The following is a 13,160-nucleotide window of genomic DNA, read 5'->3' as shown; positions in this document are numbered from 1 at the left end:
ACGGTAAAACTACAGACACCCAGGAATCTTGCCACCTGCCACAAACAGCAGGGGACCACTGGCGTTTCGAAGTAGAAAGACTCTTGGAAATGTTCCAGACTGTGCCACAGGAAAATCTGGGGCTGAAGGCACCGTCCCTATCACACTTTCTGGGGTTCCCTTGTCTCCCCCTGATCTAAACCGTGGATTACGGTATTTAAAAAAATCAAGAGATAGGATATCTTAATAGCAGAGAAAAGAGGAAGAAGCAAAAGGATTACAACGAACAAGGGGTGGACCTGGGAAACACTCAAGACTGGCAGAGAGACCTCTAGACTCTCACAGCACTGCTACCCCCAAATAGCCCTCGGGTGTCACCTGTCACTCGCCAAACACGCTGCTACTTCAGGACTTATTCCTAGTCAACCAGCTACCATGACACTGTTCCTCAAGTTGCTGAAAGTAACCACCAAGCCATTACAGAGTAGATTCCTTTCCTAGAAGGACAGGGGACTGGGCACAGAAAATGCCCCAAATTGCCTGTTCACTATATGTCACTTTGTTTCATGTGGACTCAAAGAAAAGTTACAAAAAGTTACTGTGGCTGCAAATCACCCCATCTTCCATTCAGCCCCGCCCTCTAGCGCCTCAGAAACTTCCTTACTAAGAAAGCTCAGGGAAAGAATTTTGAAACCCAATTAAAATACTACTATCAAAAGCACAGGCAAGTTTCCAAAGGAACATTAACCTGGGGTGTCAGGCCTTTCTGGAAAGTGACTGGTTCATTCTTTTTTTTTTTCTAAAAAGGTGTAAGCACCACACAGCACAACCTGATGTTTGTTTCACGAATGCAAAGGAGAATTCTGGGCACGACTTTATCCCAGAGCTTCACCAAAGAAGCATTCCAAGCCTGAGAACCTGTAAACCATGGTTCTCCAGCCCTTAAAAAGCACATCCATTGGGTGAGGGGTGGGCAAAGACCACAGGCCACGCTGACAACGGGGACCATGCCTCCGTGAGCTGATGCAATAAACCCGGAGTAATTCCGAAGCCCCAGACATTACAAAAATTGAGCCCAACACGTGGATTTTATGTCAGGAACCAGGCGGGTAATTCCGGTGATTCTTCTTGTAGTTAGCACGTTACTCACTTCGCCACAGGGTAATTTTCCTCTTAAAACCTCACACCCAATTGGTTCTAACGCAGCAGCACACACACACACAACCGTGATGGATCTCTCCTCTACGTCTAAAATTCAGCCTTAGAGTGAGCCTTTTCTAGCAATTTAGCCATCTCTGGTAGTGTTACAAAGACTCAATTCTTCTGAACACTACAGAAAAAAGAAACCTCTGTAATTAGCAGAATCACTTGACTTCCAGAAATCAAGAAACACTGCGCCATCAACATAAACTCCCTCCTCTGAACTGAGTCTCCAGCTCCATCTTCCAAAGCCAAGAGGATGAAGACATTTTCAAGAAAGCACAAGGCCCTGCCACTTTGAAGTAGGAACCGGAAGGAAGTAAAAAACGATTCGCAGTACAGTGGACTTTTTTTAATATCCAAGTGTGAAGCGAAAAGCATCCGAGGAGAGAACAAACTGTACCCTCCATGCGCGCTGAACTTTCATCTGTGGAAAGTCCCCCAAACTTCTGGACAAGCAAATGCCAGGCTCATAATCGGACAAGAGGAAGTTAGGTGAGGACTCGAGCAGAGGTACCAAACAACCCTGTAACTGTCCAATCCTCTAAGAAAAGACACACGGAACCCACAGGAACAGTAAGCTGTTAAATGCAGCTGCTGGGCTGCAATTTCAAGAGTACAGCTGTGAAAAGCAAAAACTGGTTCCGTTTATCCCGGCAGCTCTGTACCTACTGATTTTCCCTGCTCACATGGCATGTTTGGAGGGCGCGACGATGATGAAGAGGATGATTAACTAGATAACAAGCAAAGAGTTCTGCAAAGAACCAGGAGCAGTAAATCCTAAGACTAAGGCCTAAGGCTAAGGGATCCCCTCCTGCCCAGGTCCAAGTTCACAGTCCCTTAACCGGACTCCTACAGGAGCCCCCCACGGCCTTCGCCTCTAGTCTGCCCCCCTTCAGCCCATCGTACGTGCTACTGACAGAGGTTTCTGGAAGCACTGGCAATCGGGTCCGCTCCTCTCTCTTTACACCCCTCACTGGCCTCTCTGCTTACAGGTGACTCCCAGCTGCTTGGTGTGGCCCGCGTGGTCAACCCCCCACCCCCGCTGTGCTGCCTGCAGACCACGTGCCCGCGGCAGGAGGGCGAGGGGTGGAGACTCACCCAGGCCTCGGCAGCCCTGGACAGCATCTCCCTGCACGGGACCCCTCTGCTCCGGGAGGTGGCAGGCACTGCCGAGGCCTTGCTCAGGGGCAGCCAGGCCAGAACTGACCTGGCAGAGGAGGGGCAGAGGCACGAAAAGCGCGGAGAAGCAGCGCAAACCACACGTAAAGCTCCCGCCTCACCCCCAGCCCCGCACTTAGCCAACCGAGTCCCTTATCATTAAGGCAGTTTGAGTGGGAGAGCTGTTCCCTGCACACCAAAGCCTGCCGACCGGCCGGGGCGGCCTCTCCTGGGGCAGCACCGCTGCTCGGGCTGCGCGGAGCTCTGCAGCTCCCTGGCGAGGCTCCCCCTGCCACCTCACTCCCAATCGTGCCCCCGGTTCGTTCCTACCTAATCTTGAGAGGATCTCCTCCAAAAACATCTCCCCACTCCTCCTGCCAGGTGGGATTGCCTACCTTTTCAAACCTTTATGCCTGATGTAGCTGGATATTCCTGTTATACTTCTCGGCACACTTTATTCCAGCTGTTTGCTTGGACATCTGTCTTACCAGCTCTGTGAGGACACTGCACTCGACCTCGGCAGAGTGCCCAGCACACAGAAAAGGCTCACGGGAAGAGCACCCACCACACCGCCCGGCAAGGAGGACCATGATGTACAAGTTCCCAGTCACTATCAGTGCAGGACTTACACACACACAAAAGAGCAGCGGCCCACCTGCGGCACCATTCCAGAACTAGACCCCAGGTTAAAAGGTGTATGTAACAGAAAGCAGATCACGGAAATACTATCCATGTGCTATATCATAAGCACGTTAGTTAATGATAATTTGCCAGATGTGTTTAACAAGTTCGAAATTCTCTTACTGGAGAAAGGGCATGTAAGTAGACGATATTTATGTGACTTATACTTAGGACAAAAACTTCTCTTTTAGTGTGCTTGTCTTCCTCAAATGTGTTTTAAAAGATAAGGTCTAACATAGCAAGGTTATCTTCCTTTCTTTTTTATGACGTCAGAGAAGTGCTATTGAATCCTGTGTCTAAACGGCAGTTGACATCAGTGAATATGCAGGAACAGGTGACTTGTGATAAGGGCAAGGTTTCTCCTTTTCGGGACAGGGAGAGACCCCTCTGAGGAGGAAAGGCCCTCACAAGGCAGTCACCAAACACTGCCTTTCTTCTTCCCCTTTTTGTTTCTGCCTCTGCCTGGAACGGCAAGGAAAACCGAGGGAGCAGAGGAAACAGGTGGTGTCTAACGCCTGGCTGACAGCAGGTCTCATGGCGGCTGGGTCTCCACTGAGAGACTGTCAAAGGCTCTAAGAGTTCCATCGCCTGGGGAGGGAAGATAGGTAACAAAACTAGTTGCTGAAATATCACCCTGGAAAGGTTTCTGACACTAAGCAAAGGATCTGAAGAGAAAACTGACCACACCGTGTTAAGACGCTTAGGTTGCAACTGTCTATCTTGACATAAAGACTATTAAGGGCCTACTGTCCATGGAGTTAACAAGATGTTCTATAATTTTTTTAAATAAAAATATAGAAAAGTACGAAACATCAGAATAACAGACACTCACACACCTACCCTCCAATAAACAAAATCAGCAGCTCCATACCTGCTTTCGGTCATCGCAGTTCAAAAGCACACAACATGTGAACACTTGTCAGGTAACCACACCCTCACAAAGTCGGGCTGTTTGAAGCGTAAGATCAAAACGATGGGATGACGGACCCACCTGGAGCCAACCTCCCCCTAATCACTCGCCAGCTTCAGGTCCAGAGCAAAGGCTCTCTGGAGACAGGCTCATTTTTGGTCTTACTCCCTGCCATGTCCCCAGCATACTGCACAGTGCCTCGCACACAGTAGGTGCCCCATAAATGCTTAACTAGTAAGTGACTGAAGAAAGAAATAAGCAGACTGGCCTTTTAGGCCCGAGTTCCTCATAGTGATTGCTAAGAAGACAGGGCCCTGGGGATTTCTCTGGTGGTCCAGTGGTTAAGACTCTGCGATTCCACTGTACAGGGCACGGGTTCAATGCCTGGTCAGGGAACAAAGATTCCTGCATGCCACGGTTGAAAAAAAAAAAAAAAAAAAAGATAGGGCCTTGGGAAGCCATGACCTTTGGGCTTATTTCCCCGTGTGTAGCGAGCCAAGGGCTCCGTGTACCAGCCAGGAGGGCCCTTCTTGCTCCACAACGCTGCGCCCCACCGAGGACGGCGAACGCACAAGTCTCACAAAACCATCCCACCACGCTGTTAAACACTACTTGCAAATATTCAGCTCAGGATGTTTATATTTCCTTCTTCGGTAAATTCTCAACTGATAACAGCAATTTCCATCCAAGCTCTGAAGACACTAGAATCTTCTTCCCCAGACCATGTGAGTCTATTGGGGCGGAGGGGGAAGGGGAGACTTAAACCACGATTTCACACTTAGATATTGTGCATTCCCTCCCTGTTTCTGACATTCCTGCCCTTTAGAAGATTAAAATTTCCTTTCTGTGGCAACTCTGTCTTCTAGTTCATCTGACTCTTTCACTTTAATTTTTAAACTTAACTTGAGAATGAATGTGAAAATGAAAGAGTTATAAAATGTCATCCTTCAGATCCACCGATGGACAGTAAAATTAGTGGGCAAAAGCTTGCAGAGAAACATGATATTTGCATAGTTGCAAAGTATCTCCCCCAAATATTTATGTTACAGAGACGGTAGTAACTTTCTAGTGGAGAAACCTGGCAAACACCCTGTTAACCGAGTAATCAAGGCTCACATCGCCAGGAACTGGACATATCGAGAGCATGTACCCGACAGGATGCTCTAAGCAGACACATCACTTCAGTGGTTTCCTTGCCAAAAAACGCATCATCTCATTCTAATGATGAGAAAACACCGGACAAACCCAAATAGGGACATTCTACAAAATGACTGACTGGTGCTCTTCCAATGTGTCAAGGTCATGAAAACCCAGGAGAGACCGAGGGGCTGTCACTGACAGGCAGGCTCAGGAGAAACAAGGACTAAATGCAGGGTGGTGTCCGGAGCCCGATCCTGCCTTATAAGAAGGGCTTTTAGAGGAAAAGTGGTTAAACCTGAATGAGGTCTACGGGTTAATTAACAGTACCGTACCAACGTCAGTTTCCCGCTGTTGACGAGTGTGCTACGATTGTGTAAGACGTGAGCATCAGGGGAGATCAGGTGAAGAGTACATGGAAGCTGAACTGAGAGGATTACCAGGCAGACTGTGCAGAACCCCACAAATAAATGAGAAAAATACACATAACTCACTAGTAAAAAACTGGCAAAAGACATGAATAGGCATTTCCCAGAAGAGGAAACACATACAGCCAAAAAGTCTGGGAAACGTCAATTAAACCCTAAGGAGATACTATAAAAATAGAGCATACCTTGGCTCCTTCAGCTAAAAGGAGATTCTTAAAAAGTTTTGAAGTCTGATAACACCAAACACTGGCAAGGATGAGAGCAACAGGAGCTCTGCGCTGCTGGCAGAAACACAACTGGTATAATCACTTTGGAAAATAACGTGACATATCTTGTCTATTTGGAGGCATATATGCCCTACAACTGGCCAATTCCCCTCCTTGGTAGATGTCCTGGAGACCCCCGAACACGTGCACCTGGGGGCGCACGGGAGAGAGTGCAGCGGATTTGTCTGCAATAGCAAAACATGGAAAACGATTCCCAAGTATACGCACGAGAGGACGGATGCACGCGAGTACGTCCACACAATAGGGTAGCGGACAGCAGCGAACATGAAAGGACCACAGCCACATGCACTGCGTGAATAAACTTCAGAATACTGGGTGAAAACTGCAAGTCACGGCAGAATACGTATAGGATGAAACCATTTATGTGAAGTTTGAAAACGGAAAACTCAAGACTTTTTAAAAAATAAATACATAGTGTGGCAACACCATAAAGAAAGGCAAGGGACCGGTGACTTAAAACTTGGGAACCTGCTTCTCAGGGGCAAAGGGATGTGAAGGTCAGTGTGACTTCTGGACGCCCCCCAGGGGGTATTTATGTCAGCCGGGCACATCTATCCTAGTTATGGGAGACACGTGATACTCATCTTTACACGCAGGTAATGCTGAAGGACACTTAGGAAAAAACCAGAACGCAAATAGGCTAGACACCCCGAATTTTCTGTTTAAAGACTCACATCCTAAATGAGGCTAAGTGACAAAGACGACGAGGCTGTGTGAAACTTTCAGACCTCAAAATAAAAGGAAAGAATCCTAAGGGGACAACTTGGAAGGGTTCAGGTTAGCTTCCCAGGCATAGACCTGAAAACATTCATGATTTGCCAGGCAGGACCCATACTTCACAGCTGCAAAGTTCTCTTAAGGACACATTCATTTCCTACTATGAACAAGATCTAGAAAATGTGAGTTCCTTGAGTTACACCAATCTTGACTATTTTAAGAATCCTTCATATTCCTTGGACAGAAACATTTATCTAGCCTGAGTTAATTAATTTTGTTCCTCTCAAACCATTTAGATAGCTTAATTAGCCTCTGTTATGTGTTTCTGTTCTTAAATATCAGGGTTTAGAGCAATTTACAGCTTGCCTGTACTTTTACAGTTTTTAAAGGAAATTCTACCAAAGGTCAAGAACACAGTCGTGTAGTCCAGACAGAGGGCTCACTCACCAGCTGAAACTCGCTCCTCCGGCTGAAAGCTTCCCTGATGCCAGAATCCCTCCAGAGCGCGCTCAGAGCAGGTACGTACAGCTGAAAGGTGGCAGGCTCCACGGGCAGCCCTGCTTTGTTCTCAAAGGCCATGAGGAACATCCCGTGCTTCTCATTTTCGGAATACTGCCAAGGAATACCAAGCTTGTCTCGTGCATCAACCAGAACCCTTGAGCCCTAGGAAAGAAAAGAAATCAAAGGATTTCATTGTGCTGCAAAGGCGAAATCACAACAGAGAACCTCGATGTGGGCATTGATCGTCATACAGCAGGAAACTCACAAGCTGCAACCAGGACTTGTCTCTTGGTTTGTTTTGTCCTGGCATGAATGTCTTGCTCCCAGGAATGTAACTGTATTAAGACAGATGGACACACAGATCACATCACAGGCCTGCCCTTTGCTGTCACTCATTTGAAAAGGTCCCAGAAGGCAGAAAATTGAATGAGGAAGAAGCGGCAACAAACTCAGCAAAGTGACATTTGCAAATGAAGCGTGAACCACGTCAGTGAAAGAGACAGTGTTTTAAGACAACTACAACTGTAGTACTACAGCTGTCATCATCACTGAAGTCTGGCAGCTCCTCAATACCAGAGGATACACTGCTCATCCCAACTTAAAAGGAGTGGGGAATGTAAACACACAGGCAGTCACGAGACGGGAACAGACCGAAATGGACACAAGTCAAGAGGCCCGCCCACTGAAAACAGGAGCTGGGGGATCACGTTCTAGATTTGCGATGATGAGAAACTATTTTTCATTGATTTGCTTATTTCCTCACTGTTAAAAATAAAGTTAGGATTTTCTGCCTTTTCCTTACCTCACTGACAGGGTCAAGGGGACAGAGAAACAGCCTGAACTAAAACAGTATTAGGGAAAGTGGCCAAATTGTGGAAAATACTCTCGTGGTGAAAACCGCCTCCCTGGGCAGGAAGGAAGTAGGTCTATTCCATCTTTCTCAGGTGAGTACTTCAAAGTTAGCAACACAGCATCTAAGGAAGTCTCTACGTTCTCCTGACTGGAGACTCCCTGGCAGCATCAGTACTGGATGAGCCAGAGCAAAAGGGTCCCTCCCTACCTGGAAAGGCCTTGGCTGGCTCCAAGTGGCTGGGGGACCTGGGACGATGGGCAGCAGTACCCTGGCCCCCAGCACAGGGACGGCAGGACAACAGCCCTTTTGGAGTATAAGTCACATAACATACAATCGCCCACTGACAGTGTGCAGCTCGATGGTTTACCCCAAACCAGGGCAAAGGAGACGAGTCCGTGCTGCCTGCCTCTGCTGTAGCACCTGCCTTGAACCACCAAGGTGAGTGGTAATGGTGACCAGAAACTAGCTACAGTCTCCCCTCCAGACCCAGGGACCTGGACTGCCTGGTTAGAGATGTTCCTGTGAGCTCCCTCCTCAGGGTCCATATGCCCATCTGCCACTGGTGGCCATGGCCTGTCCTTCTGATCCACAAACTTGTTTAATGCTTCCCTGGGGCGAAGCCCTGAGATAGGCACTGTGGGAAAAGAAAATGCTTATGAAGCAATGTCCGAGCGCTGGACGCTCAGAATCTGGCTAGGGAGACAGATATGTGGATTAAAAAAATTAACACCCATTGGGCTTCCCTGGGCGCAGTGGTTAAGAGTCTGCCTGCAGAAGCAGGGGACACGGTTTTGTGCCCCGGTCTGGGAAGATCCCACATGCCGCGGAGCGGCTGGGCCCGTGAGCCATGGCCGCTGAGACTGCGCATCCGGAGCCTGTGCTCCGCAACGGGAGAGGCCACAGCAGTGAGAGGCCCGCGTACCGCAAAAAATAAATAAATAAATAAATAAATCAACACCCACTTATAATAAAAACTCCCAGGAAACTAGGAATAGAGAACTTCTTTAACTTCATAAAGAACATGGGCAAAAACTCTCAGCTAACATCAAAATCAATGGTGAAAGACTGAATGCTTCCCTCTAAGAATGAGAACAAGACAAGGATGCCCACTTTTATCACTGCTATTCAGCATGGTTCTAGCCAGTGTGGTAAGGTGAAGGAAAGAAATATAAGGTACATGGATTAGAGAGAAAAAAAATAAAACTAAGCCTATTTACAGATGAAATGATGGTCTATGTAGAAAATCCAAAGGAATATACCAAAGAAACTCCTAGAATTCAAGTTAATTCAGCAAGGATATAGGATATAAAAATCAACCTACAAAAGTCACCTGGCTTTCTATATACTAGCAATTAACATATGGAAATTGAAATTTAAAATGCAATACTATTAATAATCACACAAAAATGAAACACTTAGGTATAAATCTAACAAAACATGTTCAGGATGTGTATGCTGAAAACTATAAAATGTGTTGATGAAAGAAATCAAAGATCTAATAAATGGAGGGACATACTATGTTCATGGATTGGAAGCGTCAACATAATAATGATGTCAATTCCCTCCAAACTGATATACAGGCCTAACAATTTCTATAAAATCCCAGCAAAATCTTTTATGGATATAGATATAGATATAACTATTCTAAAATTTATATGGAAAGGCACTGGATTAACTAAAACAATTGTGAAAAAGAAAAATTAAGGGGGAGGAATCCAATTCCCAGATTTGTTACATAGCTACAGTAAGCAAGATTATGCAGTATTGGTGAAGGACTAGACACACAGATCAATGGAACATAACAGAAAACCCAGAGATGGTTCCACATAAGTATGGTCAATTGATGGTTTTGAAGACCCAAAAGCAATTAAATAAAGAGTAGCCTTTTCAATAAATGATGTTGGAGGAACTGGATGTCCATAAGCAAAGGAAAAAAAAAAAAACAAAACCTTGGCCTAAACCTCACACCTTATACAAAATTGACTCAAAATGTAAAACTACAGCAAAGGAGGAAAACTTCAGGACCTGCAACTTGGCGAACAGTCCTTAGACATGTCACAAAATGCATGGTTCATAAAAGAAAAATATCAATAAACTGGACTACATCAAAATTAAAGCTTTTGCTTTGCAAAAGACTCTCTTAATAAAATGAAAAGACAAGCTAGTGACTGGTAGAAAATATCTGCCAACCACATATCTGACAAAGGACTCATATTTAGAATATACAAAGAATGCTCAAAACTCAATAGTTAAAAAAACAAACAATCCAGTTGGAAAGTGGACAAAGGCATGAAGAGTTGTTTCACCAGAGAGCACACACACAGCAAGTAAGCAGATGAAAAACAGGATGTCCAAGTTCACTGGCCATCAGGGAAAAGCACACTAAGACTGTGATGAGACATCACTACGCGTCTATTAAAACAGCTAAAACAAAAAGCAGTGACAACAAATGCAGAGATATGTGATCTCTAACACACTGCTGGTGCAGATGTAAAATGGGACAACCACTCTAGAAAATCGTTTTTCAGCTTCTTAAAAAAATTCAACGTACGCTTAACATACAACCCAGCAACCTCACTCCTGGGCATTTATCCCAGAGAAATGAAAATTTATGTCCACACAAAAACCTGTGCAGGAATGTTCACAGCAGCTTTATTCACAATGGCCACAAACTAGAAACAACCCAGATGTACTTCAATAAAACAAATGGTTCAACTGTGGTACCTCTGTACCATGGAATACTATTCAGCAATGAAAAGGAATGAACTACTAAAGCACACAACTTAGATGGATCTCAAAGGTCACATACTATGTGATTCCATTTATATAATATTCTTGAAGTGAAAAAATCATAGGGGTGGAAAACAAAATTAGTGGCTGCTAGGGATTAGGGCTGGTAGAGGAAAGAGGGTGAGTGTGACTAAAGAGGGGAGGGGGATCTCTGTGGTGACGGGGCAGTTCTGTATCTTCATAAGCAGCGCTGGTTACACAAAACTACACAGGTGATCGTAAGTCTCAGAATCCCACACATACATTGTACCAATGTCAGTCTCCTGGTTTTGATATTGCACTACAGATACATAAAATGTAACCACTAAGGGAAATTTCCTGTGAACCTATAATTATTTCAAAATAAAAGTAAAAAAAAAGTTAACTAGCAATTACAGCGATTTATGTTCCAATTACATGGTGTGGAAAGGGAAGATTACTAGAGGCCAAAGGAAGAGAGACAGGTAGGAAGAGGTGAGGCTCAGAAAACCCTAAGTGCCGAACAATTTCAACAAGTGGCAACAGTGCATCAGAACCGACCCAGAGGGGAAACAGGACTCAAATCAATCCTCAGCTCTCCTTCCTCCCTGTCCCCTCCTCCACCCATTCCTGCACTCTCTCTGGTGACAACCCCCCCACCCCCCCCCCGCCCCCCCCCCCCAGAGGACAATAGTTGAAATGTTCCAGAACCATGGAGACAAAGATGCTTCACATTCTCCACATTACCTGCAACAGCGCAACAGCAAGCATCCGAGCACAGAGAAAGGAGAAGCGATTTCTCTGGTGAGCTTCTAGGCAAAGGGTCACAGCACATTTGTGTGAATCACAGGAAGGTTCCCGCAGGCTCGGCAAGGAGCTGGGTCAGGACTTCAGCCCCACCTGCCCCCGAGTCAGGCAGCCAACACACCTACCATTCATGATGGCTCTGCCCACACGACTCAAATGCAGCACCTCCGACTTGACACAAGAGCTATCTTTCCAGTGCTCTGTTTACGAGTTAAAAAGTTTACTTCCCAAGGAGCACACACAGCCTCACTCACGGGTTAAAGCGAGTCTCTACTCCCTCGGGAATTGATGTTGGAGGCAAAGGCAGGGAACCAAACAGGCCTTTAGAAGCCTGAGCTGTCGTTTACCAAGACTGCTTTCAATGCTGCACAGACCAGGCCTGCCCTAATTACTGGGGTGAACATAGGTTTGGCTTAAAAAAGCCCGGTGTATCCAAAAGCAGCCTGTGTTCCCACTGCACACTGCCACCCAGGCAAGCTGGAACTGGTCCAAATTCACTTCACCCAAACACGGAGGGAGAAAAGGCTCCTTATTTCTCCTTTTTAGAAATTCAGGGAAATTGGCAAAACTGCCGACCAACTTTGAATTCTACCAGTGAGCTATAGTCCATTTTCTATATCTTACTCACTTCATTTGGAGGGAAAGGGCATCAAGAAAAAAAGATCTCTCTTTTGCCCTTATTTTAAATTATTCTAGCCAAAAACTACTCTCTGTTAACTTTGTTCTGAATCTCAAAGCTGAGCTCTACGGAACTTTTCTACTCTGGGACATCTGCTTAAAATCTGAGTCCGCTTTTTCCTCCTTTTTAGTGGGAGCTTAAGGTCTTTGGAAATGTTACATTCACTGTATTTTGCAGAAATGATAGTTATATATATCCCCATCATGATATAGAGTTGCTAAGTCTTAAAAAATACTAATACAGCAGGCATAACAGAATAATAAAACATCTTGCCCCATCCTTTTTCAATAAAAAACCAATTTCCTAAAACACAAAGGCCAGGACAATTCTAAAATCCATATATACTCACAAAAGAAAAAACTAAGGCAGAAAACAATTTACTGAAGTCTCAGTAATGGCTATTTAAAAAGCCCTTCTTTAAGTAACAGTGTTACTGAAGTATTAATTTTTTCAATAACCATGTACTTTTATTCAGTTGCCCAAATATAAACAGTTAAAGTATTAAGCAGATTGATGACTTCATCTCAATACTATGTAACACTTTAAACTGTTCAAAGAACACATTTTTTTGAATTTTAGTTTATTTATTTTTTTATACAGTAGGTTCTTATTAGTTATCTATTTTATACATATTAGTGTATATATGTTAATCCCAATCTCCCAATTCATCCCACCACCTCCACCCCACCGCCACTTTCCCCTCTTGGTGTCCATACGTATGTTCTCTACATCTGTGTCTCTATTTCTGCCCTGCAAACTGGTTCATCTATACCATTTTTCTAGGTTCTACATATATGCGTTAATATACGATATTTGTTTTTCTCCTTCTGACTTACTTCACTCTGTATGACAGTCTCCAGATGCATCCGCCTCTCTACAAATGACCCAATTTCGTTCCTTTTTATGGCTAATATTCCATTGTATATATGTACCACATCTTCTTAATCCATTCATCTATTGATGGGCATTTAGGTTGCTGCCATGACCTGGCTATTGTACATAGTGCTGCAATGAACACTGGGGTGCATGTGTCTTTTTGAATTACGGTTTTCTCTGGGTATATGCCCAGTAG

At 45.0% G+C, this 13,160-nt stretch overlaps 1 protein-coding gene across 2 annotated transcripts in view; it reads right to left on the bottom strand.

Moving 5' to 3' along the window:
* GNA12 (G protein subunit alpha 12) overlaps positions 1 to 13,160 on the bottom strand; it is a 117,718-nt gene that overhangs the window by 59,680 nt on the left and 44,878 nt on the right. For both annotated transcript variants that reach the window (XR_004345718.1, XM_032604610.1), the window contains exon 2: positions 6,948 to 7,163. Coding sequence is in view for 1 of the 2 variants with exons in the window: in XM_032604610.1 (XP_032460501.1) it covers positions 6,948 to 7,163 (216 nt within the window). In the remaining variant the exon portion in view is untranslated. The remainder of the gene's footprint in view (positions 1 to 6,947; positions 7,164 to 13,160) is intronic.

This window comes from Phocoena sinus, chromosome 15, assembly GCF_008692025.1.
Source record: "Phocoena sinus isolate mPhoSin1 chromosome 15, mPhoSin1.pri, whole genome shotgun sequence".
Classification (NCBI taxonomy): Eukaryota; Metazoa; Chordata; class Mammalia; order Artiodactyla; family Phocoenidae; genus Phocoena; species Phocoena sinus.
Note: the sequence above shows the minus strand (reverse complement) of the source record. Positions and strands in the feature narration are given on the sequence as shown.